Raw genomic sequence first — 27,951 nt, 5'->3', positions numbered from 1 at the left:
TACCATTCAAAATACTTCTCATTTTCTTTCTTTTTGTTTTTAAACTACAGTTTTTGTTACTTTATTCATAATTTTTTAAAAAATTTATTTTTGGCTGCTTTGGGTCTTTGTTGCTGCGCGTGGGCTCTCTCTAGTTGCAGCGAGCGGGGGTTACGCTTCATTGCGGTGCACGGACTTCTCACTGTGGTGGCTTCTCTTGTCACGGAGCACGGGCTCTAGGTACGCGGGCTTCAGTAGTTGTGGCTTACAGGCTCTAGAGCGCAGGCTCAGTAGTTGTGGGTCACGGGCTTAATTGCTTCCCGGCATTTGGGATTTTCCCAGAGCAGGGCTCGAACCTGTGTCCCCTGCATTGGCAGGCAGATTCTTAACCACTGCGCCACCAAGGAAGCCCAACTTTGGCAGTTTTAATTATACCTTTTAAAATTATTCTATTGTTAGTGCTTCTAAATTTGTTTCTCTGTGTCAATAGCAGAACTCATTGCACGGTTATAAATCTGAGGTTTCTGTTGGGCTTAAACAATTTCACACCTATTGTCAATAGACCTATCAAGTTCCTGTAAAATTGGGCTCACTGCAGATATCCTTACAGGACTTGGAACACTTTTGAAAGAGACAAGTGATATATGAAATAGATTATAAAATTCTCTTTGTAGATCTGTCCCATTCCTTCTTTTTTTTTTTTTTTTAATAAAGATGACAGGGTTTTTTTAAACTTTGGGTTTATTTTATTTATTTATTTATTTATTTATGGCTGTGTTGGGTCTTCGTTTCTGTGTGAGGGCTTTCTCTAGTTGCGGCGAGCGGGGGCCACTCTTCATCGTGGTGCGCGGGCCTCTCACTATCGCGGCCTCTCTTGTTGCGGAGCACAAGCTCCAGACGCGCAGGCTCAGTAGTTGTGGCTCACGGGCTTAGTTGCTCCGTGGCATCCTCCCAGACCAGGGCTCGAACCCGTGTGCCCTGCATTGGCAGGCAGATTCTCAACCACTGCGCCGCCACGGAAGCCCCCATTCCTTCTTTTTTATAAATTTTTATTTATTTATTTTTATTTTTGGCTGCGTTGGGTCTTCGTTGCTGTGCGCGGGCTTTCTCTAGTTGCGGTGAGCAGGGGCTACTCTTCGTTGCGGTTCCCAGGCTTCTCATTGCTGTGGCTTCTCTTGTTGCAGAGCACGGGCTCTAGGCGTGTGGGCTTCAGTAGTTGTGGCACACGGGCTCAGTAGTTGTGGCTTGCGGTCTCTAGAGCGCAGGCTCAGTAGTTGTGGCGCACGGGCTTAGTTGCTCCGTGGCATGTGGGATCTTCCTGGACCAGGGCTCGAACCCGTGTCCCCTGCACTGGCAGGCGGATTCTTAACCACTGTGCCACCAGGGAAGTCCCTGTCCCATTCCTTCTTAATGGAATTTTTTTTTTTTAGTCTCTGTGTTCCCATAATTTTGTAACTATCAGCAGTTTTTATTCGTGACTTCACTACCCTCAGCTGTTTTTATTCGTGACTTCACTTTCCTTCTTTAGATTATAAGCTCTTTGAGGGCAGGGGCTACATCTTACTTGTTTTTGTGCTCCGTGTACCTAGTGGGCATATAACATGCTTAACTGAAGTTGTACAGTAAAATAAATGCTGCCCTTTAAAGTTACAGTATTATACCTTAGAGTTGGAAGGAGAACTAAAGTTCATTTAATTCACAAAGAAGTTCTGAGGCTTGTTCAAGTCAACTGTGGGGCTAGCACTGAGATTCTGTGCTCTCCTATCTTGATCTTAATAGGAAATTTAATTTTGTAATGACCAGTGGACATAAGGGCACAGCAGGAAAGCAGCTTTATAAAGGTCTCCACTGGACAGGTAGGCCCCTGGGTGGTACATCTGAGTCTGTGCAGAATATGACAATTACACCTATGCTAACATGGTGACTGTGGGCACTGCCTGCAGGTGACCAACGGAATCCCAAAGATTCTGGCATTTTACAAGTTTTTGATTTAAATAGTTAACAGGAATTTAAGCCTCAGTGCAGTCTGGATTTTTGAGATGTTGCAGAAAGTTTTTTTCCCTCTAATAATTAGAAAATATTATAAATGGAAGTTTGAAATAATCACTTCTAATGAGATTCGGGCATACGTTGGAAGAACAGAACTAGTGTCTCTGGCGCCCCCTGCTGCCAGTCAGTGTATATTTGGGGAATGAGCACTGCTCTACAGGGAGTAGGCTCAGCCTAGCGGTTCCAAGTGCCAGGAATCTGAGAGGCCTCGTTCCTCATGGTTACATTAAGCTTGGGGAATATTTAAAATAAAGTGAATACGGGCATTAGAATTTTATGGGGATTTATGTTTACTGTGTGTGAAAAGTTCTTATTGACACATGAATGTTTTGCACACACTCTCTATAGGAAACTTTTAACATTAAATGATATAGGGTTTGAAAAATGCCAGAGTGGGAGGAAAAACTAAACTTCTTTATTTAGTAGAAGTTCAGGTTGTTTTCAATTTTTTGAAAAAAATTTATTTAATCTATTTATTTTTGGCTACGTTGGGTCTTTGTTGCTGTGCGCAGCCATTCTTTAGTTGCGGTGAGCGGGGGCTACGAGCCGGGGCTACTCTTCGTTGTGGTGCGTGGGCTTCTCATTGTAGTGGCTTCTCTTGTTGCGGAGCACGCGCTTTAGGCGCAAGGGCTCTAGGTGCGCGGGCTTCAGTAGTTGTGGCACGTGGGCTCAGTAGTTGCGGTGCACGGGCTTAGTTGCTCCGTGGCACGTGGGATCTTCCTGGACCAGGGCTCGAACCCGTGTCCCCTGCATTGGCAGGCGGATTCTTAACCCCTGCGCCACCAGGGAAGCCCCTGTTTTCAAATTTGAACCTTCTGTGCAGACTCTTGGAGAGAAAGTGCCTTAGGGTGACCCCAAGGGGTTAGGACTGGGTGGGTGGTGTCTTCCTTTCCTGGATATCTTGTCCACTCATGCTTGCATGTAGTAAATTGTCCATCTGATGGTGGTTTGTTATGCTTTCAAGGGAGCAGTTCCCTTTTCACGCTCTAATAATTGATGATTTGATATTTCTCACCTGGCTTAGTGGCTGCAAAAGAGCTGAAGGACCTGGAGAGGTGGAAGGAGCAACAAAGGACAAAGCCCATTAACCTGGCACCCATGCAGCTAGGTAAGCCAGCAAGCCAGTTGCTTGAATGCGGAAGGACAGGGCCACCCAAGGATCCTGTTAGCATCTTGCCCACATCTGTCTTTCAATGTACGTTATAGGTCATTGGACCATCGTGCTGCTTGAAATGGAATGCATTTAATGTCAAAACATGCACTTAAAGTCAAAAGTATGCAGGTATACTGTTGTTTCTGATTTTCTGCAAGTAGCAAATGGATGATGCCACAGTTATGTGGGAATAAAAGGATGGCTTAATTGCCAAATAATTTAGAGCCTCTTAGTTGATCAGCTCTGAAGAAATCTTACTTGGGCGCTGCATATGCCCTGTCATAGCTTTTACTCCCATCCTGATTAGTGCTATCACAAGCATATTAATCATGGCAGTTAACTGGTTATGGGAAAAAGAATGAATGAAGAGTCAATTCCAACACTAAGATGCGAGTGGGCTGGGGACACAGGGCGGGTATAAAGAGAACATCGCCTGTGTTTTCATTCGCAAATAGAGACTTTTGGGCCTCTGGAGCACGTGGCAGTGTGATGAATTGTCTGTGCTGCCTTTGCCTGGTGTTTGAATCATTCAACAGGGAAGCCCTCTAATGGGAATCAGTCACATCTTCTCTTTTCTCTTCCAGAAGCAGCTGAGGGCTTAAAGGGCTGGACACACAGTTCCCACAGATTTAGTTCACACAAATGTGTTACTTGTCAGAGGCCACTTACTCTCACAGTGGTTTTATCTATTTATTAATTTTTTTGGCTGCACCGTGTGGCATGCGGGATCTTAGTTTCCCTACCAGGGATCGAACCCACGCCCCCTGCAGTGGAAGTGCAGAGTCTTAACCACTGGCCTGCCAGGGAAGTCCCTCATAGTAGTTGTCAAGAAGTATTTTTTCCAAGATGCAGGTAAAAATAACCTAATTTGGTAATCACTTAATGGGTGCAAGTAATAGTATTATCATCATCATCCCACTGTATTTCATGAAAGGGGTTAATCTCGTGTCACCTTTTTGCTGAATAAGCTGCATTTGAGGGGTGCAACCTGGAGACAGCTTTGTCCTTCCTAACGGGGCCCCTCACACCAGCTATGTGGGTCTACTTTTTCTTATGTTCTTTGGATGAAATTAGATCTTTTTGGTATTTCTCAAATAATAAAGTTGTCCAGCTAATTCTAGGCATAAAAACAGTGTCATTTCAGTAATTAAGTTTAGTCCCAAATACTGGTCAAAACTCTGTTACTGACAGAGATTAAAGCTTCTTCCCTGCTCCAGCCCAGGTCTATTTTGGATAGAAAGTTGGCAAAGGAAATGGGGTGTGGCTGAATTTTTCACTATTGACTCCACTATTCCCAGATTCTGACCCCTCATGGGTCAAAGGGAGAAGGAGAGGTTAGGGTCTATAGTGCACCGATCCCAGTTTCTTCAAGTTTTGGTGTGTGTTTACTGTGCATCTCACCCCTGGGGTTCTTGGAGTTCTTCAGAGTCCCTCCTTGCCTGCCAGCCATCTCTCACCTGGATTTCCTTGATAAATATGATACTTCTTCCTGCTGGCAGTGCTTGGCTTCACCACTGGCTCTTGGTAGCTGGACTATCTTTGTAGAGCTCCATTGTACCTCTGGGTGGCCCACATGGGCAAGGCCCTTTTTTATTTTTTTGGCCATGCCATGCGGCATACAGGATCTTAGCTCCCCAACCAGGGATCGAACCCGTGCCCCCTGCAGTGGAAGTGCAGAGTCTTAACCACTGGACTGCCAGGGAAATCCCGGGCAAGTCCCTTTAAGATGACTTTAGATTGGCATTCTCTTTCATGACAACCAGATTGGGAGTGCAGAAAACACTTGTGTATCCTTCCCACAAACTCTGGGAATACAGGCCATTTGCCCTGCAGCCATCTCTTCTTTATGACCAGTCTGAGTAGCCACATGAGAGCAGCCATGTGCCTTTTGGCTCTGACCTTCCTAAGCATGGGTCCACTAGGTCCCTCAGTCTCTTGGGGACACAGATTGAGCCCTTCAAGTGATTTTCATTAAACCTCTCTTACTCACATTGATGTGAAGATTCCTCCTTCCCCAAACACATACACAGAGAAGATGAAATTCACAAAGACATCTTCTCTCTGATTTCTACCTTCCTTTGACCTAGCTAACCTCTTTTATAGACTGAAGGTAGTTGCCAATTAAGGTTCCCCAAACTGGTTTTCAGTTACCCCCTTGCAGATCCTGCCTAGGGAGCCAAGCACTTGCCTTGGGGATTTGGAGTTGTTGGTGCCTACTGTCTTGGGGCCTTAAGCAAAAAAAGAGCAGGAGTTCTGCTATATGGCGTACCTAGGAATGGTCAAGGGGGAAGAGGGTAGCGAGTAGAAAAGAATTCTAGAATGTTTTAAACTTTGAGATGAGTTTTAAAGAAAACCTGCAAATGCTTATACATCTTTCTCCATTTTTATTTTTTAATTTAATTTTTTAATTTTTTGGCCATGCCATGCGGCATGTGGGATCTTAGTTCCCTGACGAGGGATTGAATCCACGCCCCCTGCAATGGAAGCATGGGGTCTTAACCACTGGACTGCCAGGAACGTCCAACTTTCTCCATTTTTAAATTCTCAACTCCTCTTCTATTCCTCTACCCCGTAAAATATTGGAATGGTTCTAGGAGATACTGAAAGTGGCTGTAACATTAGATAAAAGCCTCAATAGCCCTCACTGTTTCTTTCCTTAGGGCCAAGACCAAACAGGTATTATAGAGCTTTTGGGACTCAGAAGTCTCTGTGGTGTCTTTATCTGTTCAATTATAACAACTATGATGAATGCAAATTGTTTTACTGCATCTTCTGTGCAAGTGAATCTTTCAGAGAACTGACACTTTTAGTGACCAAATCACCGGAGAATTATTTCAAAGGAATCTTTAAAATATGCACGCCAAGCTTGCATGAACACTGAGAAATCCCTAAACAGTAATTCTTAGATGATTGTCAAACTGCAAGGATTTCTGGCCCCCAGTTATTATAGGTTTAAGAGAGAGCAGACGAATGACCTAACATCCATATTTTTCTCTTGAATACCTAAAGAAAAGAACAATAAATAGTATGGATTGACAATCAATTTTAATTAGAATATTCCCATTGTACTTTTAAAAACTGGGTTATAAAGACTGTATACTCGTCTCATGGCAAGACCTCTGAGGCTTTCCTGAGCTTTTGCTACTTGAATACAGGGCAATAGAGTCAGAAGAAGAAAAACATTGGAAGCATCACTGATCATCATCTTTATTAGGTTATGGAATGGTCATACTCTAGCAGAAAGAATGTTCTGGAATTTCCAGAGCACTATTTCTTATTATTTAGCATGGACCTTCAGGTGTGATTTCAGTCTAAAGAAAAATTTGAATACCTACATGATTGAAAAACCTTAGTAGCATTGTCCTCTTCTTGGGGGAATATGGCCTTATCTTTCTGTCCAGCTCTTTCTCGTTTATGCAATTACTATTGTTTAATGTCTTATTTAAAAAACTGGTTATGTGACCGAACCAAATTTGGGCCTGCTCACCCATGCTCAGTAAAGCCAAGCTACTGACACTGGGTTGTGGTGAAGGGAAGTGCAGTTCAGTAAGGCATCATCAGCCAAGGAGTTGGGGACAGCTAGTGCTCAAAAAACCTGAACTCCCCGATGGGTCTGAGGAAAGCATTTTTAAAGGCCAGGTGAGGGAGGGGAGTGATCAGCTTGTGCACAATTCTGATTGGTTGATGGTGAGGTAACAGGGCTGGCTGTGTCACAGGGGTTAACGTTATCAATCCTTAGGCTCCAGGAGGCTTGGGGGCTGTGTGCTCATGGTCATCACGTGCTTACATCTTCCATTTGGTGGGGGTTTTAGCATCTGTAAAACAACTCAGGAAATGTGCATCAGATACTATGCTGTAGGTACTTCAGGGAGGAGCTAAAGCAGAGGATACAGGGGAGGGGTCTGTCCTGGGAAGAACCCATAGGGTCTTGCTCAGTTACAGTTCCTCCTTTTCTTGAGGAGAACAGGTGTTGGACAAGAAAGGGAGTAACGTTTTGGATAGAGAGGTTAATCATAAACTCGGCAGAGGAACTTGGTTTTAGGGGGACTTGGTTTCAGTTATGTCCTTATTTCCAGGGGTATGAAAATGTTAAAGAAACTCATGGTGTAGACTTATCATGTATTTAATTAGTCTTTGATGGCTGACAATTCAGCTTAACGTTCATGTTTCACCTTCATGACTTTTTTGTTTACTTAGGTGGAAACCAGTCAGAGGTTGAAGTCAGGCAGAGACAACAACTTCAACTGATACAATCTAAATACCAGAAAAAGGTCAGAATCCATCTCTTTTAGCTTAAATTTGGCAGGAAATTAGAGTACCAGCACTTTCAAAGTAACCATGAAATAACACAGTAACTTTACCAAAAGCATAAAACCTTCGAACAAACTGCAAAAGAAAGTCTCAAAAATCAAAGAAATCAGGATGTGAGAAGTGAAGGGATAAATACTGCAAATTCTCACCCAAGCTGTCTATCAGTCAGTGAGACCTTTGGTAAAGGGGGTTTTTCCCCCCTAGTTTAAGTCTCTACTATGTTTTGAATATTCGGGTTCCAAGAACATGGATTTGTTTACTCCATTCCAGTCCTGAAAGTACTACAAAAATTTTTAAGATTCCAGCAATTTTTTTTTTTTAACAGTGAACTCTGAGTTTTATAATCAGGAAAAATTACCTGCCCTTTCTTCTCTCCAACCTGGTGGAGGTGGGTTGGGGACAGAGGAGACAGAAAGACAGAGACCAAGGAAGAAACACAAAGAAATTTCATGGGCAGCAGACGTGGCCTGACCATCCTCTGTGATCTAAGTAGCTCGAAGAACCAACCTATAATCATGGCACGCTATAGCACAAAAAATACTGTAATTTGCCTTTCATCATAATTTTTTTTTTAACATCTTTATTGGAGTATAACTGCTTTACAATGGTGTGTTACTTTCTGCTTTATAACAAAGTGAATCAGTTATACATATACATATATCCCCATATCTCTTCCCTCTTGCCTCTCCCTCCCTCCCACCCTCCCTATCCCACCCCATTGGTGGTCACAAAGTGCCAAGCTGATCTCCCTGTGCTATGCGGCTGCTTCCCACTAGCTATCTATTTTACATGGTAGTGTATATATGTCCATGCCACTCTCTCACTTTGTCCCAGCTTACCCTTCCCCCTCCCCGTATCCTCAAGTCCATTCTCCAGTAGGTCTGCGTCTTTATTTCCGTCTTGCCCCTAGGTCCTTCATGACCATTTTTTTTTTTTTTTTTAGATTCCATATATATGTGTTAGCATACAGTATTTGTTTTTCTCTTTCTGACTTACTTTACTCTGTATGACAGACTCTAGGTCCATCCACCTCACTACAAATAACTCAATTTCATTTCTTTTTATGGCTGAGTAATATTCCATTGTATATATGTGCCACATCTTCTTTATCCATTCATCCGATGATGGACACTTAGGTTGCTTCCATGTCCTGGCTATTGTAAATAGAGCTGCAATGAATATTGTGGTACATGACTCTTTTTGAATTATGGTTTTCTCAGGGTATATGCCCAGTAGTGGGATTGCTGGGTCGTATGGTAGTTCTATTTTTAATTTTTTAAGGAACCTCCATACTGTTCTCCATAGTGGCTGTATCAATTTACATTCCCACCAACAGTGCAACAGGGTTCCCTTTTCTCCACACCCTCTCTAGCATTTATTGTTTGTAGATTTTTTGATGATGGTGATTCTGACTGGTGTGAGATGATATCTCATTGTAGTTTTGATTTGCATTTCTCTAATGATTAATGATGTTGAGCATTCTTCCATGTGTTTGCTGGCAATCTGTATATCATCTTTGGAGAAAAGTCTATTTAGGTCTTCTGTCCATTTTTGGATTGGGTTGTTTATTTTTTTGATATTGAGCTGCATGAGCTGTTTATATATTTTGCAAATTAATCCTTTGTCAGTTGCTTCATTTGCAAATATTTTCTCCCATTCTGAGGGTTGTCTTTTCGTCTTGTTTATGATTTCCTTTGCTATGCAAAAGCTTTTAAGTTTCATTAGGTCCCATTTGTTTGTTTTCATTTCCATTTCTCAGGAGGTGGGTCAAAAAGGATCTTGCTGTGATTTATGTCATAGAGTGTTCTGCCTATGTTTTCCTCTAAGAGTTTGATAGTGTCTGGCCTTACGTTTAATCCATTTAATCCATTTTGAGTTTATTTTTGTGTATGGTGTTAGGGAGTGTTCTAATTTCATTCTTTTACTTGTAGCTGTCCAGTTTTCCCAGCACCACTTATTGAAGAGGCTGTCTTTTCTCCATTGTATATTATTGCCTCCTTTATCAAGGATAAGGTGACCATATGTGTGTGGGTTTATCTCTGGGCTTTCTCTCCTGTTCCATTGATCTATATTTCTGTTTTTGTGCCAGTACCATACTGTCTTGATTACTGTAGCTTTGTAGTATAGGCTGAAGACTGGGAGCCTGATTCCTCCAGCTCCGTTTTTCTTTCTCAAGATTGCTTTGGCTATTCAGGGTCTTTTGTGTTTCCATACAAATTGTGAAATTTTTTGTTCTAGTTCTGTGAAAAATGCCAGTGGTAGTTTGAAAGGGATTGCATTGAATCTGTAGATTGCTTTGGGTAGTATAGTCATTTTCATAATGTTGATTCTTCCAATCCAAGAACATGGTATATCTCTCCATCTATTTGTATCATCTTTAATTTCTTTCATCAGTGTCTTATAGTTTTCTGCATACAGGTCTTTTGTCTCCCTAGGTAGGTTTATTCCTAGATATTTTATTCTTTTCATTGCAGTGGTAAACGGGAGTGTTTTCTTAATTTCACTTTCAGATTTTTCATCATTAGTGTATAGGAATGCAAGAGATTTCTGTGCATTAATTTTGTATCCTGCTACTTTACCAAATTCATTGATTAGCTCTAGTAGTTTTCTGGTAGCATCTTTAGGATTCTTTATGTATAGTATCATGTCATCTGCAAACAGTGACAGCTTTACTTCTTCTTTTCCCATTTGGATTCCTTTTATTTCTTTTTCTTCTCTGATTGCTGTGGCTAACACTTCCAAAACTATGTTGAATAAATAATAGTGGTGAGAGTGGGCAACCTTGTCTTGTTCCTGATCTTAGAGGAAATGGTTTCAGTTCTTCACGATTGAGAACGATGTTGGCTGTGGGTTTGTCATATATGGCCTTTATTATGTTGAGGTAAGTTCCCTCTATGCCTGCTTTCTGGAGGGGTTTTATCATAAATGGGTGTTGAATTTTGTCGAAAGCTTTCTCTGCATCTATTGAGATAATCATATGGTTTTTCTCCTCAGTTTGTTAATATGGTGTATCACATTGATTGACTTGCGTATATTGAAGAATCCTTGCATTCCTGGAATAAACCCCATTTGATCATGGTGTATGATCCTTTTAATGTGCTGTTGGAGTCTGTTTGCTAGTATTTTGTTGAGGATTTTTGCATCTATGTTCATCAGTGTTATTGGCCTGTAGTTTTCTTTCTTTGTGACATCTTTGTCTGGTTTTTGTATCAGGGTGATGGTGGCCTTGTAGAATGAGTTTGGGAGTGTTCATCCCTCTGCTATATTTTGGAAGGGTTTGAGAAGGATAGGTGTTAACTCTTCTCTAAATGTTTGATAGAATTTGCCTGTGAAGCCATCTGGTCCTGGGCTTTTGTTTCTTGGAAGATTTTTAATCACAGTTTTAATTTCAGTGCTTGTGATTGGTCTCTTCATATTTTCTATTTCTGCCTGGTTCAGTCTCAGAAGTTGTGCATTTCTAAGACTTTGTCCATTTCTTCCAGGTTGTCCATTTTATTGCCATAGAGTTGCTTGTAGTAATCTCTCATAATCCTTTGTATTTCTGCAGTGTCAGTTGTTACTTCTTTTTCATTTCTAATTCTATTGCTTTGAGTCTTCTCCCTTTTTTTCTTGATGAGTCTGGCTAATGGTTTATCAATTTTGTTTATCTTCTCAAAGAACCAGCTTTTAGTTTTCTTGATCTTTGCTATCATTTCCTTCATTTCTTTTTCATTTATTTCTGATCAGCCTTTATGATTTCTTTCCTTCTGCTAACTTTGGGGTGTTTTTGTTTTTCTTTCTCTAATTGCTTTAGGTGTACAGTTAGGTTGTTTATTTGAGATGTTTCTTCTTTCTTAAGCTAGGCTTGTATTGCTATAAACTTCCCTCTTAGAACTGCTTTTGCTGCATCCCATAGGTTTTGGGTCATCGTGTTTTCATTGTCATTTGTTTCTAGGTATTTTCTGATTTCCTCTTTGATTTCTTCAGTGATCTCTTGGTTATTAAGTAGTGTATTGTTTAGCTTCCATGTGTTTGTATTTTTTACAGATTTTTTCCTGTAATTGATATCTAGTCACATAGCGTTGTGGTTGAAAAAGATACTTGATACGATTTCAATTTTCTTAAATTTACCAGGGCTTGATTTGTGACCTAAGATATGATCTATCCTGCAGAATGTTCCATGAGCACTTGAGAAGAAAGTGTATTCTGTTGTTTTTGGATGGAATGTCCTATAAATATCAATTAAGTCCATCTTGTTTAATGTATCATTTAAAGCTTGTGTTTCCTTATTTATTTTCATTTTGGGTGATAAGTCCATTGGTGAAAGTGGGGTGTTAAAGTCCCCTACTATGATTGTGTTACTGTTGATTTCCCCTTTTATGGCTCTTAGTATTTGCCTTATGTATTGAGGTGCTCCTATGTTGGGTGCATAAATATTTACAATTGTTATATCTTCTTCTTGGATTGATCCCTTCATCATCATGTAGTGTCCTTCTTTGTCTCTTGTAATAGTCGTTGTTTTAAAGTATATTGTGTCTGATATGAGAATTGCTTTTCCAGCTTTCTTTTGATTTCCATTTGCATGGAATATCTTTTTCCATCCCCTCACTTTCAGTCTTATGTGTCCCTAGGTCTGAAGTGGGTTTCTTGTAGACAACATATATACGGGTCTTGTGTCTGTATTCATTCAGCCAGTCTATGTCTTTTGGTTGGAGCATTTAATGCATTTTCATTTAAGGTCATTATCAATATGTATTCCCATTTTCTTAATTGTTTTGGGTTTGTTACTGTAGGTCTTTTCCTTCTCTTGTGTTTCCGGCCTAGAGAAGTTCCTTTAGCATTTGTTGTAAAGCTGGTTTCGTGGTGCTGAATTCTCTTAGCTTTTGCTTGTCTGTAAAGGTTTTAATTTCTCTGTCAAATCTGAATGAGATCCTTGCTGGGTAGAGTAATCTTGGTTGTAGGTTTTTCCCCTTCATCACTTTAAATATGTCCTGCCAGTCCCTTCTGGCTTGCAGAGTTTCTGCTGAAAGATCAGCTGTTAACCTTATGGGGATTCCCTTGTATGTTATTTGTTGTTTTTCCCTTGCTGCTTTTAATATTTTTTCTTTGTATTTAATTTTTGATAGTTTGATTAATATGTGTCTTGGTGTGTTTCTCCTTGGATTTACCCTGTATGGGAGTCTCTGTGCTTCCTGGACTTGATTAACTATTTCCTTTCCCATATTAGGGAAGTTTTCAACTATAATCTCTTCAAATTTTTTCTCAGTCCCTTTCTTTTTCTCTTCTTCTTCTGGGACCCCTATAATTCGAATGTTGGTGCGTTTAATGTTGTCCCAGAGGTCTCTGAGACTGTCCTCAATTCTTTTCATTCTTTTTTCTTTATTCTGCTCTGCAGTAGTTATTTCCACTATTTTATCTTCCAGGTCACTTATCCGTTTTTCTGCCTCAGTTATTCTGCTATTGATCCCTTCTAGAGAATTTTAATTTCATTTACTGTGTTGTTTATCACTATTTGTTTGCTCTTTAGTTCTTCTAGGTCCTTGTTAAACATTTCTTATATTTTCTCCATTCTATTTCCAAGATTTTGGATGATCTTTACTATCATTATTCTGAATTCTGTTTCAGGTAGACTGCATATTTCCTCTTTATTTGTTAGGTCTGATGGGTTTTTACCTTGCTCCTTTGTCTGCTGTGTGTTTCTCTTCTCATTTTGCTTAACTTACTGTGTTTGGGGTCTCCTTTTCGCAGGCTGCAGGTTCGTAGTTCCCGTTGTTTTTGGTGTCTGCCCCCAGTGGCTAAGGTTGGTTCAGTGGGTTGTGTAGGCTTCCTGGTGGAGGGGACTAGTGCCTGTGTTCTGGTGGATGAGCCTGGATCTTGTCTCTCTAGTGGGAAGGACCACGTCTGGTGGTGTGTTTTGGGGTGTCTGTAACCTTATTATGATTTTAGGCAGCCTCTCTGCTGATGGGTGGGGTTGTGTTCCTGTCTTGCTAGTTGTTTGGCATAGGGTGTCCAGCACTGTAGCTTGCTGGTCGTTGAGTGAAGCTGGGTCTTGGCGTTGAGATGGAGATCTCTGGGAGATTTTTGTCGTTTGATATTATGTGGAGTTGGGAGGTCTCTTGTGGACCAATGTCCTGAAGTTGGCTCTCTCACCTCAGAGGCACAGCCCTGATGCCTGGCTGGAGCACCAAGACCCTGTCATCCACACAGCTCCGAATAAAAGGGAGAAAAAGAAAGAAAGAAGAAGATAAAATAAAACAAAATTAAAAAGTTATTAAAATAAAACAAAAATAATAATTAAAAAATATATTTTTTAAAGTAATAAAAAGAAAGAAGAGAGCAACCAAACCAAAACACAAATCCACCAGTGATAAGAAGTGCTAAAAACTATACTATTAAAAAAAAAAAAAAAAAGATGGAGAGACTGAACCCTAGGACAAATGGTAAAAGCAAAGCTGTACAAAATCACACACAGAAGCATACACATACACACTCACAAAAAGAGAAAAAGGGGGAAAAAAAAAGTATATCGTTGCTCCCAAAGTCCATCTCCTCAATTTGGGATGATTCGTTTTCTATTCAGGTATTCCACAGATACAGGGTACATCAAGTTGATTGTGGAGATTTAATCCGCTGCTCCTGAGGCTGCTGGTAGAGATTCCCCTTTCTCTTCTTTGTTCGCACAGCTCCTGGGGTTCAGCTTTGGATTTGGACCCGCCTCTGCGTGTAGGTCGCCTGAGGGCATCTGTTCTTCGCTCAGACAGGACGGGGTTAAAGGAGCAGCTGATTCGGGGGCTCTGGCTCACTCAGGCCAGGGGGAGGGAGGGGTACGGATGCGGGGCGAGCCTGCGGTGGCAGAGGCCGGCGTGACATTGCACCAGCCTGAGGCGCGCTGTGCGTTCTCCCGGGGAAGTTGTACCTGGATCACGGGACCCTGGCCGTGGCGGGCTGCAGAGGCTCCCGGGAGGGGCGGTGTGGGGAGTGACCTGTGCTCGCACACAGGCTTGTTGGTGGCGGCAGCAGCAGCCTTAGCGTCTCATGCCCATCTCTGGGGTCCGCGCTGATAGCCGCGGCTCGCACCCATCTCTGGAGCTCCTTTAAGCGGCGCTCTTAATCCCCTCTCCTCGCACACCAGGAAACAAAGAGGCAAGAAAAAGTCTCTTGCCTCTTCGGCAGCTCCAGACCTTTTCCCGGACTCCCTCCTGGCTAGCTGTGGCGCACTAGCCCCCTTCAGCCTGTATTCACGCAGCCAGCCCCAGTCCTCTCCCTGCGATCCGACCGAAGCCTGAGCCTCAGCTCCCAGCCCCCGTCCGCCCCAGCGGGTGAGCAGACAAACCTCTCGGGCTGGTGAGTGCTGCTCGGCACTGGTCCTCTGTGCAGGAATCTCTCCGCTTTGCCCTCTGCACCCGTTGATGCGCTCTCCTCCGTGGCTCTGAAGCTTCCCCCCCGCCACCCACAGTCTCTGCCCGCGAAGGGGCTTCCTAGTGTGTGGAAACCTTTCCTCCTTCACAGCTCCCTCCCACTGGTGCAGGTCCCATCCCTATTCTTTTGTTTCTGTTTTTTCTTTTTTCTTTTGCCCTACCCAGGTACGTGGGGAGTTTCTTGCCTTTTGGGAGGTCTGAGGTCTCCTGCCAGCGTTCAGTAGGTGTTCTGTAGGAGTTGTTCCACATGTAGATGTATTTCTGATGTATTTGTGGGGAGGAAGGTGATCTCCACGTCTTACTCTCCTGCCATCTTGAAGCTCCTCCTTTCATCATAATTTTGTGTTCCGTTGGTTCAGACTGAAAAATAGTAACTGCTTTTTGTCTTCTGTAATCTCAATACAATTTAGCTGAAAAGAGAAGAATATATAAGAATCAAGAGGGAAGCTGAAGAAGCCGAAATCCAAAAAATGAAGGCAGTTCAGAGAGAAAAGGTAAGACATTGGAGAGAATGGTGAGTCAGCATTTACTGAGGGCTTCTGATGTGCCAGGTTCTGTCCTAGACACTGTTCATATACAAAGTGTTTAATCCTCACAAGAGCCTATGAAGTGTATAATATTCTTATTACCCAAGTTTGCATATGAAACTGACAGAGGATTAGATAACTTGCCCAAGGACTCATAGCCAGTAAATAGAAGTAGGGTTTGAATCCAGTCTGAGTGATCTCAGAGCTAGAGTTCTTTGTCATCACACTCTCTCGCCTCCCAGGTAAGTGATCAAAGGAGTAGCTGTGTATTTGGCCGGAAGGCACAGCAATTAGTAACAATGGCCACCAGTGGTACACCATCATATTTATATCCAAATATTGAATTTTCCAGGGTGAGTGTTAAATAGGTGAACATACCTCTCTCACTGATAAAGAAAAAGCATGCATTTACATTTCAGTATTAGTGATATGATCTATTTCAAACCTCAAACTGATGTGTTTAGTTTTGATACTCTTTCTGGGGCTTGGGGGGAAAAATCTCTTAAAAATGCTCATCTGCTAGAGAAGGAAGAATGTACTGTTCTTCTATCCCCATTCCCCCAACCTCCTGCTCCCATTCCCCACAAAGTCCTAAGCTGTAGTGGGTTTTAAGTGTTGGAGGTCTGGGGGCAAGAGGTTGACTCATGATACTGATGACCAAGTATGACATCTGCTGCAGGTTTAAGTCATGAAAACACAATTCTTTTTCTTGCTGTCTGTATCTCTCTTCATCCTTCTCTTTCTTTTTTTCCTCTTAAAGATTGAGTGTTGGTCAAAATTTAAACGTGGTTACCAAGCAATAGATATTTTTACTAGAGTTAATGAAGCCCAAAGCTGATGGCTTGTGGAATGTGCAAGAGTGTGAGTCTTTTCTTTCCCCGAGGAGCTCTCTACCTGGCTGGGGAGCAAACTAAGTCTTTCTTGCAAGGTGTCCTGTTGTGCTGTGTGACCTTGGACAGGCCCCTACCCCTCTCCGAACTATTCCTGTAAAGTGAGTCTGTAAGCCTCACCTCCTTGTCTCTCAAGGCTGGGAACATGTATAGATGTAGAGATGCTACATCTGTAGAGATGCTACATCTGTAAAGAGGTAGGCTCTGGGGTAGAGATAAGACTGGACTTATAAATGAGGAATTGAAATGCTGGAGGTATAAAAAAAAAGAGCATAGGCACTTTGTTTACTAAATTTGATTCAGCAGTTCACTTCCAAGTCATCAGCTATTATACCTTCATTGATAAGATTCTCATAATAACTTTTTAAAACCTGTCTTTCTCTCTCTTTCTACCTCTCTATTCCTCACTCTTTTCCATTCAACCCCACCCCTACCCCATTTTTTCCTTCAAAGGAAGGTTCATGCTTCAGTCTTGTGATTGTAGAGAAGGTATTCCCTTTATATAGCATAATCATTTGTATTTCAGGTGCAACTAAGAAAATCATCAAATCTAATTAAGGGGCTTGCAGATCCTAAAGAATTGTGTTGTAAACTCTTATCCTAAAAGTGATTTATTAGTTGTCATTTAATACCCATAATTGGCTGGCTTGTGGGTCATTTATAGCTCATTTCTTCTTTGGTCAAATTATGTATACTATTCAGAAATGTTAGTGGCTGAAACAGTTTTCTTTAACATTGAGTAAAAGCAGCATTCCCTCCCTTTCCAAGTTATACTATAACACTAGATGTACAGCAATCATTAACTACAGAAGTCTTAACTGGGTTGGCTTTTCTAACATGACAAATGTAATGATTATTGGTATAAATTTGTCCAAAAGTGAGAGATGGGAAGAGGGAGTTGATACGTATAGATCCATCCCATTCAAAATGTGGTCCTTGAACCAGCAGCCTTGATATCACTTATTAGACATACAGAATCTCAAGTCCCACCCCAGACCTTCTGAAACAGAACCTGCATTTTAACAAGCTCTCCAGGTGATTCTTGTACACATACCGGTTTGAGGAGCATTAATCTAAATTGCCTTACAAGAGAAGGAGCAGCCCACTCTGGTCCTTCCACAGACTTGATTTCTCTGGCTAATCGGCCCGGACTGCCACCCTGACCTAGCTCTCCCTGTTGTATATAAATCTGTTGCTTTTCATACTAAATGTGAGCCCATTTAATAGCTTGTGTCAGATAAAAGAAAAATGGACATTAGCCATCTAGAAATGGCATACTTCACATTGCCAATGTGAAAATGGCCAAGGGAAGCGATAATGGCCGTGCTTATGGAGCATTTATTCCTTAAAATGCACAGCAAACACACACATGGACACCAGCTTACAAAATACCACCGTCCCCCTCAGGCAAATGGCTGCTGTCCAGGAACTATGAGCCAAGTCGAATCCAAGAGCCTAGTGCCACCCGAGAACCTCTAACTTGGCCTCTTGGTCTTAATCCCCCTTGACCTTCAGTTTGTCCTCTCCCAGGAGGGGTCACCAGGGAACACTGGGTCTCTTTCTGATTGGTCACCACCTGTGTGTGAGTAAGGGGAGAGTAAACTGTACTCCCTGCCAGCACATATGGGTCCTTAATACGCACAAAGGTATGAAAGGCAGCCAGCTCTTTAGCCTCTGATCATGTCAGTGGGATCCAGGAAGGGTTAATCCTGTGGGTTAAGGGGAACTTTGGAGAGGGCACTGGGATGCTTCAGTTAAACTTGTATTTCCTACATTAGAGTATGTTGATGTTATGTATTCTTCCAGTGGTGTACCGGGGCCTCCTTGTACTGGCTCATGAGAGTGGATTGTTCTATTTTGTGGACTAGCGGACTTCATGTTGGTAGACTGAAACTGACCATGAGGAGTATTTTCACCACAGAAATCAGTAAATGCTACAAATCAACCTCCCCTCCTCCTCCCTGCTAGAGCTGGTTGTTAAGCTTATCAGCACACCACTGCTTTGCCCTAAAGGAAAGAGGTCCTCCTTTCACTGCCTCTGCCCCCTGCCCCGCCACATTCCCAAACCAAGCTTCAGAGGGCTTGGTGGCGAGGGCAAGGATTTTATGAATTATCTGGCACATTATGTGTCTGATACTTACTGATTTAAAAATAGATTACAACCCATGTGGTAGGCAGAAAAATGCCCCCTCCCCTCCTCTTCCACATTCTAATCCCTGGAACCTAGGGAGATGTTCTGTTATATGGCAAAGGGGAGCTAAGTTTGCAGGTGGAATTAAGGTTGCTAATCAACTTACTTTCAAGTAGAGAGAGTGTGTATCCTGCATTATTCAGGTGGGTCCAATGTTATCATAAGGGTCCTTAACTTGGAAGAGGGAGACAGAAGATTGAGAGCATGAAGAGATGGAGCAGGAGAAAGACTCAGCCTGCCATTGTTGGCTTGAAGTAGAGAAAGGCCATTGGATAAAGGAGACTAAACCTATGGGTAGGAGCTACAAAACCATAACTATGGTACCCCTAACTTCTACACTGAACAAATAGATGACTGACATCTTAGGATAGCAGAGCATGCAAACAGAAGATGTGATTCTGGAAATAGAGTCCTTATTGTAGGGGTAGAAAGAAGTAAAGACCCTGCTGTAGTCTTTGGAGGGGACTCATACTGCTAGCTACCGAAAAGCCTTGTGGACATAACAGCTGCTACTGGTACTGGAGTCTGCCAATTTCCCTCAACATCAATATATTATTTTAGCCCCGTTAGACCCGTTTTGGACTTCTGACCTCCAGAACTGTAAGATTATTAACAAATTTATGTTGTTTTAAGCTATTAAGTTCATGGTTGTTATAGCAGCAATAGAAAACTAATACAACTCATGTGGTTTTATAGTGTATTAATTTTTCTTCCTGGAGATCTGTATGGCAGAGTAATAATTTGATTTTTTCCAGACTTTCATAACGCCCACGAACTTAAAAAATAAAAATCTCCAATTCCATGTCAAAGACCCTCCCTACCTCCTGGATTCATCTTATTCTGCCTTTGATCCTCGTATGTTTGAAATCATATTATATAGGGCTGTATAGTTTACAAATTCTTTCATTCGATTCTCCCAACCTCTTAGGGTATTATAACCTCAGAAAGGGCAAGAAATCAGCTACGGAAGTGAGTGGCAAACGAAGCCTTTCCTTGTTCTTTCCAGTAAACTATAAAGTCATAAAGCTGATGAAGTTATGTGGGGCCCTGGAGGTCATGGTGTTTTATGTAGACACTGAGAAGCATCATTCGTTTGTTTTAATGTTATAAAATGAAGTAGGAACTACTTTGTATCTACTTCATTTCCTATTAGCATAGAAAACAAGGTATGCATATTAGATGCAGAGATGCATCCATATACATGTTTTTTGTTTTTTTAAAATTAATTAATTAATTTTTGGCTGCATTGGGTCTTTGTTGCTGCGCACAGGCTTTCTCTAGTTGCGGCGAGCGGGGGCTGCTCTTCATTGTGGTGTGCGGGTTTCTCATTGTGGTGGCTTCTCTTGTTGCAGAGTATGGCTCTAGGCGCGTGGGCTTCAGTAGCTGTGGCTCACGGGCTCAGTAGTTGTGGCTCTAGAGCGCAGGCTCAGTAGTTGTGGTGCATGGGCTTAGTTGCTCCGCGGCATGTGGGATCTTCCCGGACCAGGGCTCGAACCCATGTCCCCTGCATTGGCAGGTGGATTCTTAACCACTGCACCACCAGGGAAGCCCCATATACATGTTTTTAAGAAATCACACTGTTGCTTATTTCTAGGAAACAAGTACTAGCGAGGGCTAATGGTTTAAGAACAGTTTTAGGAATAAAACTCAACATCAAGGAAATTATTTCAATATTGTTTTTATAAACTGGGAAAAGTTTCCATTTCTGAAAACTTTCAAGGAACAAAACAGAACTTTCAAGTATTTCCCAGAAATATGGTTCCTACATCATGCATGTCTTTGTGGATGAACTGGTGTGGGCATTAAGCCTCTGGTTGTTGGAATGCAGTAGGGTCCCATTAACTGACCCCATTAATTAATCCCGTAATGTTGGGATGTTAATGATATCTCTGAAATGCAGATGTAGTACTGAAAGCGTAAGCTGTTAGCTTCTTTATGTTTCACTTTCCTTAGCTGTAAAATGGGTATAATAATATAATAATGGGACTGGTGCGATTAAAGGATACAGTAGGTGCAAATCTCTTTGTACAATGGGTAGCGCTAAGTAAGCAGTGAAAAAGGGTGCCGTGACCTAATTAACTATACATGTAAAGAAGTGCCCTATTTCATTTGAGTCTACTATTATATCAACCTCTTGTGTGGAAAGCAGAGAGGATTTTTATTTTACACAGGAATTGGATTGGTTTAATTTATTTCTAAATTAAATAAACCCACATGAACTGGGTTGCTGGAGAAAAAACACACTGGCTCTTCCTGTCACACAAGATTGCTGGGCTTCCCTCCCAGCTGGGCCTTTAACAATTCCTAGTGCACAGCATTTTCCTTTGCAGTCTAGGCTCATCTCTAATTACCGACATCTTCCTCCCTTCACATTCTTCTTATCCTCACGTTTCGTTTTCAGCACATGACCTCATTTCCCACCTTCTAGTGAATAAAGACCACAAGGCTGGAAGTACCTATATTTTTCTGTTTCCTTACTCTTCCTTTGCTGTTTCTGCCCCCATCTCATCTCAGCAGGAATAAGAAAGTGCTCTTCCTTGTTGCAATGATGGATTCTCCCACCCGTGCTTCCCATCGCATCTTTCCTCCATCTCCCCGGGAACATTGCTGCTCCATCGGTTAACCCTCCTTTTCTCCTGTAGCTTTCTTCTTGTTTCTGTTTTTCTCTCTTGGGGTATAATCATAATGAAATCTCTCATCTTAAAAACAAAGTGTCTCTGTTCTGGTTTGCTTTCAACTCCTCCCTCCCAAGCATCACAGCTCAGCTTCTTGAAAGCCTTTTCTACCACATTGGGTTCCTACATGCCAGTATGTAGACTGACTCCTTATCAGTCACCTGAATCAAAAAAAAAAAAAATCATCCCTGTTTTAAACAAAGTTCCCCAGGTGATGCTGAGCTCAGCTAGCTTAGAAACTTACCTTCTTTGAGTTCTCACCTTCACTTGTTCCTTGGTGGGCTGAGTTTGACTTCTGTCTCTAGTAATTCATGGGTATTTATCTAGCCAAGAATCACTAATGAGCTCTTAGTTGAAAAACTCAGTGGAGACTCTTCAGTTCCTAACTTATCTAAACTGTTTGTAATATTGTAACTATTTAAATAGTACTTTCTCCTTCAAATTCTATCCCTCTGGATTTCCTCTGGATCCTTTTCCTCTGCTTGTTTTCCTGCTATTGATGTTCTATCCAGGTCCCATCCATTCATCTTCTCTCATTTCCCTGTGCCTATGCCACCATATTCTTAGGTGAAAGCCCCCTGCATTTCCACGTCTGTGGATTTTGCTTGTGCTGATGATTTCTGAAATCCACATCTCCAGACCATATTCTTGAATCCCAGAACCACATATTTTACTGTATGCTTGATATTTCTTTCTAGATGTGCCACGGTGTATCTCAAATCCAGTAGGTTCAAAACTGACCTCGTATTCATTCTGATGCTCTTAAATGATAGTCACCTGTAATCTTCCCCCCTTTTTTGACTCATTCTATATTAATATAGCCTACCTCCTACTATTTCTTTTTACTCTCCTCTTATTTCTGTCCCCCACATTTTTCTAGAATTTGTCCTGTCTTTTCTGTCCCTGTTGTCTTAATTTGGGACTCCTAATTTATGGCCTGGATTACTGTGAGAACCACACCGTTGGTTTTTGTATTTGTGGTCCTTTCTGCGGCTTATCCTTCGTGCTGCTTTCAGGGTGAGCTGCTTACCATCCTGCTTAAAATAACATAATGGCTCATCATTGCCTTTAATGAAGTCCAAACTCCTTTACTTGGCATATACATTTCTTTACAATTGCCTCTTCCTACTTCCTCAGCCTTGTCCTCCACCCATCTCACTACAAACCCCTTTGAATTTATCCACAGGCTTCTTGGGGTTTCCTGAACTGGCATATTCTCTTGTGCCTTTCTGTATTGGAAATATTATACATTATAGGAATGCCCTTTTCCTGTTCAGGGCCACTGCTATCCCATCATTGCCTCTGTGCAAATTAGAAACAGATTCTTCATCCAGGCAGGCAGTTCTGTGGGTGCTCAGATTGGTGACAGATGGTGCTTTTGTGAGAAATAGAAAAAGACACCTCTGCTGTGCTGAAACACCCCATGCTGGGATGCAAGCCTTGGTAAGCTGAATGCTGCCTCTGTTTCAGCCTTTTTAACCTCTCTGCTAGGCCCCTGGGCAGTAAGAAACCATACAATGGAGTGCAGTAGCCTTGCTCCCATCACCTCCTTTTCCTCCTGGAAAGTTCTTGCTTCAGATTGGTCTCTATCTAGAATTTCTACCTCTCATTAGACCCATGGTTCTTATCCTTTTATTTGGTCATCAGCCCCTAGGGAAATCTGAAGAAAGCTATGGACTCACGCTCCATAAAAATGAGCATACTCCTATCAGACAGCTTATTCATGAACCCGAGGTTAGAAACCATATTCCAAATGTTATTCAAATTTTGGCTAACCCTAACCCTAACCCTAACCCTAACCCTAACCCTAACCCTAACCCTAACCCAGGATGGGGTCTGCCCACATAGAAGGCACTGAATGAATGTCTGTGGAACTGCTGAAAACATTTCCCAATTGCCCACTTCTGTGCTTTTTCTTTGTATTCATATTACATATTTGCAAACCTCTATTCCCTAATATATTTTACACACTGCCATCATGGCTTTCTTGTCTGTGTTCCCAGCTAGCTTCTGAAATTTTCCAGAGTACGCACTGCTCTGTTTGTATTCCCAGAATCTAACAGAACATAGTACTGAGCATATAATAGGCATTTGATAAATGTTTGTTGAATGCATGAGATTCAGTGATATTAAATGATTTGTTTAAGGTCACTCAGTGATGGTGGACCTAGAACTCATTCCATATTTTTTCTTCTGGACCTCATGTTCTTAGATCTTTTATATTATGCATTTGTATACGTATAAGTATGGTTGGGTGACTCCTTAACTCACTGTTAAATGGGAAGAAATAAGTAGTCTGACTAAATCTTAAGTATTTGGATTAGTGTACTAAAATAGCTACCACAGTGGTAGGTATTGAATAATTAAATACTCCAGTATTTTGCAAAATACTTCTCCATCAACTCTTGAGGGATAAACAGACCTTTGTTGGAAAGAATTAAGCTACTGAGTAACTGATCTGTAAGTTGAGTCCAATGATAATCTATTAGCGAAGAGATGAAAATCCATGTTCCAATTTCTGACCTTGCTAAAGGAACCCAGCCCTGGTCTCTAAATGCTTGTGTGATTTTCTCACTGTTCTCTAAGTAGCATTCCTAATCCTGGTTTAATCAATACCTACTGCTTGCTTGCTTGCTGTCTTTTACCTCCCGGCCCCCTTTTCTTCCCCCAGAGATGTGGGGAGCTCATCACAATTGACTACTTTTGGTCTCATGAGTCAGGATTTTTTTCTAGATTGAGATCATGTTTATTCAGTTGTACAATTTTCTGTTAGTTTGCTTCCTAGAACTGTGATTCATTAATAATCCAATTGCCTTGTATTATAATTGAATTACAACTGAATTGTATTACAATTCTCTTGGATTGTAGTAAATTTCCTTTATGTTTTTTCTGAAACTGAAATCATCCATTTTACCTTTCAAAATGGGATGAGTAAATAGTTCTGTGTGAATGAAGACTTTCATGGAAATGAACAATATGAACAGTTTTTTCCTCTCTTTGGAAGATGGAGCTAAACTTATGTTAGAGTTTGGAAGTGATGATTTCCATTATTCCCTTTTCACAGGTCTTCCTGAGGGACAAGTCCATTTTTTTTTTTTTTTTTTTAAAGCAAATCCAGCTGCTTGACTTCTCCCTTGGATTCAATTAAAACTTCAAGTCCTCCTGTGTTGTAGAACTTGTTTCAACTCCCCATTAAATTTGTTGTCTAGGAAGTCTACTTGTTTTTCACAGGCAAATTTAAAAAAATGACAGTTGTATCATCGTAAAAAAACACAAGCATTTCTGGGTTATTAAGTTGGATTAAAATATGCCAGAGCCATGGTGACAGTAATATCAAATGTGAAGTTCTTTATCTCTAGACTCTCCAAACAACTAATTTAAAAAATGAGAGGATTCTTCTATTCAAGTGGATGGCTTTTTTTGGACATTTGCTGTTCAGTCTCTCAACAGCTTTAAGTATCTGATTCTAAGTCAGAAGGGAATTGAATTGGCTTATTGAAAATCTTTTCTTGAATGCTTTATTGTAATGTGGAGATATATATGTAGTATCGACTATTTAACCATTTATATATATATATACATATTTTGTAACATCTATTTAATCGTTTATTATAATTTTAATTTAACATGATTGGTGTGGAAATTTCATGTTTTCCTTAGAACATTTTGAAAACACTGCTTAAGATATAAATGTTGCTATCATCTGAACTAAGGTAAAAATGTGAAATACTGATTCTGTGATTATACCAATCAAGTTGGGAGAGGGGAGCCATGGAAAGAACTTGGAGCTCCTGGCTTTCAGTGTAGGGCACATGGGTTGTGACAGGGTTATCACCTTGGAAGCCCTGGTAGGTACCGTATTGGATTACTGAGGCCACTTGAGCCTAAAGATTTTGGACCTTGGGTAACTTTAACATCATGATTCTGCTTAAAGCTTTCCTAATAGATTACATTTTGATACTTGAAATTTCAGAGCAATAAACTAGAGGAGAAAAAGAGGCGTCAAGAAAACCTCAGAAGAGAAGCTTTTAGAGAACATCAGCAATGGTAAATTTATATTTTCAGAACTTTGTACCTTTTATAGACATATTGTTCATTGTGCTTTTAAATTCTAGGTGATAGTAACTATTCAAAACATCTGGTGTTGGATTGTTGACTATTAATTATATAATTGAACTCTAGACGTGAGGTTCTAAGTTTGGAGATATCTATACTCATTAAAGTATTCTTTAGCAGTCAACAGATTAGAAAGAATACTGCCAAATTTGAGAAATTCCCCATTCTAAATAACTTGGAGGGCTTGCTTTTTGGTGATCCAGGTTACTTTTGATTATGAAGACTTCCAAAACACCAATATAAGGAAGATGTTGTTTGAAAGAAGTACCCAAGCAGAATCTAAACTAACTAGGGATTTACCTAATGGACTGAGGACTTCTATTTTTGTAAACAAGAATTGAGAAATAATTTCACATTTATCAGCAAAGCTCCCAAGTGGTGGTCATACATCAAGGTACTTTTTTCCAGTATGACTTGTGAATTACAGCAGCTAACATGTATAGGGCAACTACTATGTGCTTTATAATGTAGATAATCTACTCTCCTATACAAGCTTTAAAGATAAGTTTGTGTTCCAGCTCTAAGTAGCTAGGTTACTTGCACACTGCTTAAAAGAATAGACAAAACCATAGAACCATATTTCTGTCCCTAGGTTAATTCCAAATATGGTAGAATTAAACAAGCAGATTTGGGTTCAAAATCCTAGCTCCATTCTTCAGCTGTGACCTTGGACAAACTACTAAACCTCTTTAAAGCTTAGTTTTTCTAAAAATAATTAGGGTTGGTAATATCTCTCCCATCGGCCATTTGTAAGGATTAAATAAAATATCTTATATAGGGCTTCCCTGGTGGTGCAGTGGTTAAGAATCCGCCTGCCAATGCAGGGGACATGGGTTTGAGCCCTGGTCTTGTAAGATCCCACATGCCGCAGAGCAACTAAGCCTGTGCGCCACAACTACTGAGCCTGTGCTCTAGAGCCCGCGAGCCATGATTACTGAGCCCGCATGCCGCAACTACTGCAGCCCGCGGCCCTAGAGCCCGTGCTCTGCAATAAGAGAAGCCACCGCCATGAGAAGCCCATGCACCGCAACAAAGAGTAGCCCCCACTCGCCACAACTAGAGAAGGGCTGCGTGCAGCAACGAAGACCCAATGCAGCCAAAAATAAATATAAATAAAATAAATAAATTTATTTTAAAAATCTTATAAAAAATTTATTAAAAAAAATAGATGGTATATAAGTGACTGAATTTCATGGGGACTTGATATGTAACTTCTTACAGAGGTTCTTGTTGAATGGGATCAGACAGCTTATTTTGTAGAGACCGTTTAGAGATTTCTGGTTCCACCAGAACTAGTCATCGGCCTCCCACTTTCCGATGGACTGTACTGACTGCCTCCTCTTATCTGTTCCCGTCGTTATACCTCATTTGTAGAATTTAAGATCATTCTGATGTTGGGGTGAGCATATGTGACACCCTAAAGTGTGTCCCTCCTCCAAGTACAGCATCCTCTGGTTTTCTCATTCCGCTGAGATTCTCCTGCCTCTACTGTAAGCAACAGCTCCTTGCTTTAAGACTCAGAGGTTGGAATGTACAAGAAGTTTCTCAGCACTTCACTTTGCCCATTAGCAAGTTGGATACCTGGCCTCCGCTACCCAGGACAGGAAAAAAGTGGGAGATAGAATGGGGTTGGGTGGAAGTGCTAATGAATGACGTTATCTTTCCCCACTTTTGTTCTAAGGCAGACATGGGGGTAAGGAAGCTGGTGTGAAGCTAAACACCAGGAGAAGTTGGCTGTCTTAGAGAGAGATAGAGGGCGGCAGGCAATAGATTAAGGGTTAATGTATTATTGCCTCCCCCTTCTTTGGTAGAGAATGGATGAGAGTTGATTTCTCGGCCAATCAGAGAAGTTGAATGCCCCCCAATGCTATGGGGGCATTTGTAGCCTGGAGACACAATAAGAACAAATGTACTTATCCTGTGACATCCTTGTTTACACTGGAAAAGGGAAGACCTGCTTACCAATGAGGGGTCTTAGGTACAGGACTGGGAAGTTGAACAAGTCCATCCTCTGGGGAGTTTTAAACATGATAAAGTGGAGGATGAGAGATTCTTGGGGTTTTAAAGGATGTGGGAGATTGTGTCCTCAAACCTTTTTTTACTAGTCCTCCAGCTTCTTGAGTTTGTGTTTTACTGAATACTAGAGATCACCCTTTTTCTGTAAAGAAAGAAGAGTTCTACCCTCAGGCACCTCACACACTATCAGTGGAGCTGAATTCAATTACACGCACATTTCACTCTTGATCTTTCTTCTGCTTATCATAAAAGTCCCAGTTAACCAGAAAAAAGAGAAGTTGGCTAAAAATGAGAAGTATCTCAAATTGATTGTTAAAGCCTATTGAGAAACACAAGAAGAAGTATATGTGTGTGTTTTTTAAATGTATTTTGTTTTGAAGTACTTTTGAAATTAAAAGACCAATAGCTAATGAAATGAATGACCATTATATAGCTAGAAATATGAAAGAAACTTCTTGTATAAGATGGATCCTCTGTATAACAAGCCTTTATCATATTTTCTTAGAATCAATTTATGGTGGAAGAATTGTATAGGAGAGCTATTAGAATTTTTTTTTAACATCTTTATTGGAGTATAATTGCGTTACAATGGTGTGTTAGTTTCTGCTGTATAACATTTAATTTTTATTTATTTATTTATTTTTGGC

The 27,951-nt window shown here is 41.1% G+C and overlaps 1 protein-coding gene and 1 long non-coding RNA gene across 9 annotated transcripts in view; one reads left to right on the top strand and one right to left on the bottom strand.

The window, feature by feature from the left end:
- EPSTI1 (epithelial stromal interaction 1) overlaps positions 1–27,951 on the top strand; it is a 112,379-nt gene that overhangs the window by 15,796 nt on the left and 68,632 nt on the right. For 6 of the 8 annotated variants that reach the window (XM_082435407.1, XM_082435406.1, XM_082435405.1 and 3 more), the window contains exons 3-6: positions 3,053–3,136; positions 7,379–7,452; positions 15,300–15,383; positions 25,146–25,219. In XM_082435407.1, coding sequence (XP_082291533.1) covers positions 3,053–3,136; positions 7,379–7,452; positions 15,300–15,383; positions 25,146–25,219 — 316 coding nt within the window. Of the gene's footprint in view, positions 1–3,052; positions 3,137–7,378; positions 7,453–14,154; positions 14,683–15,299; positions 15,384–25,145; positions 25,220–27,951 lie in introns of those variants that run through there. The other 2 variants (XM_082435410.1, XM_082435409.1) reach the window with 2 other exon arrangements.
- LOC309647782 overlaps positions 14,753–27,951 on the bottom strand; it is a 36,033-nt gene continuing 22,834 nt past the window's right edge. Inside the window, exon 3 of the long non-coding RNA XR_014256290.1 lies at positions 14,753–15,299. This is a non-coding gene — a long non-coding RNA (uncharacterized lncRNA). The remainder of the gene's footprint in view (positions 15,300–27,951) is intronic.

Source organism: Balaenoptera physalus (genome assembly GCF_965194825.1).
Source record: "Balaenoptera physalus genome assembly, chromosome: 18".
Classification (NCBI taxonomy): Eukaryota; Metazoa; Chordata; class Mammalia; order Artiodactyla; family Balaenopteridae; genus Balaenoptera; species Balaenoptera physalus.
Note: the sequence above shows the minus strand (reverse complement) of the source record. Positions and strands in the feature narration are given on the sequence as shown.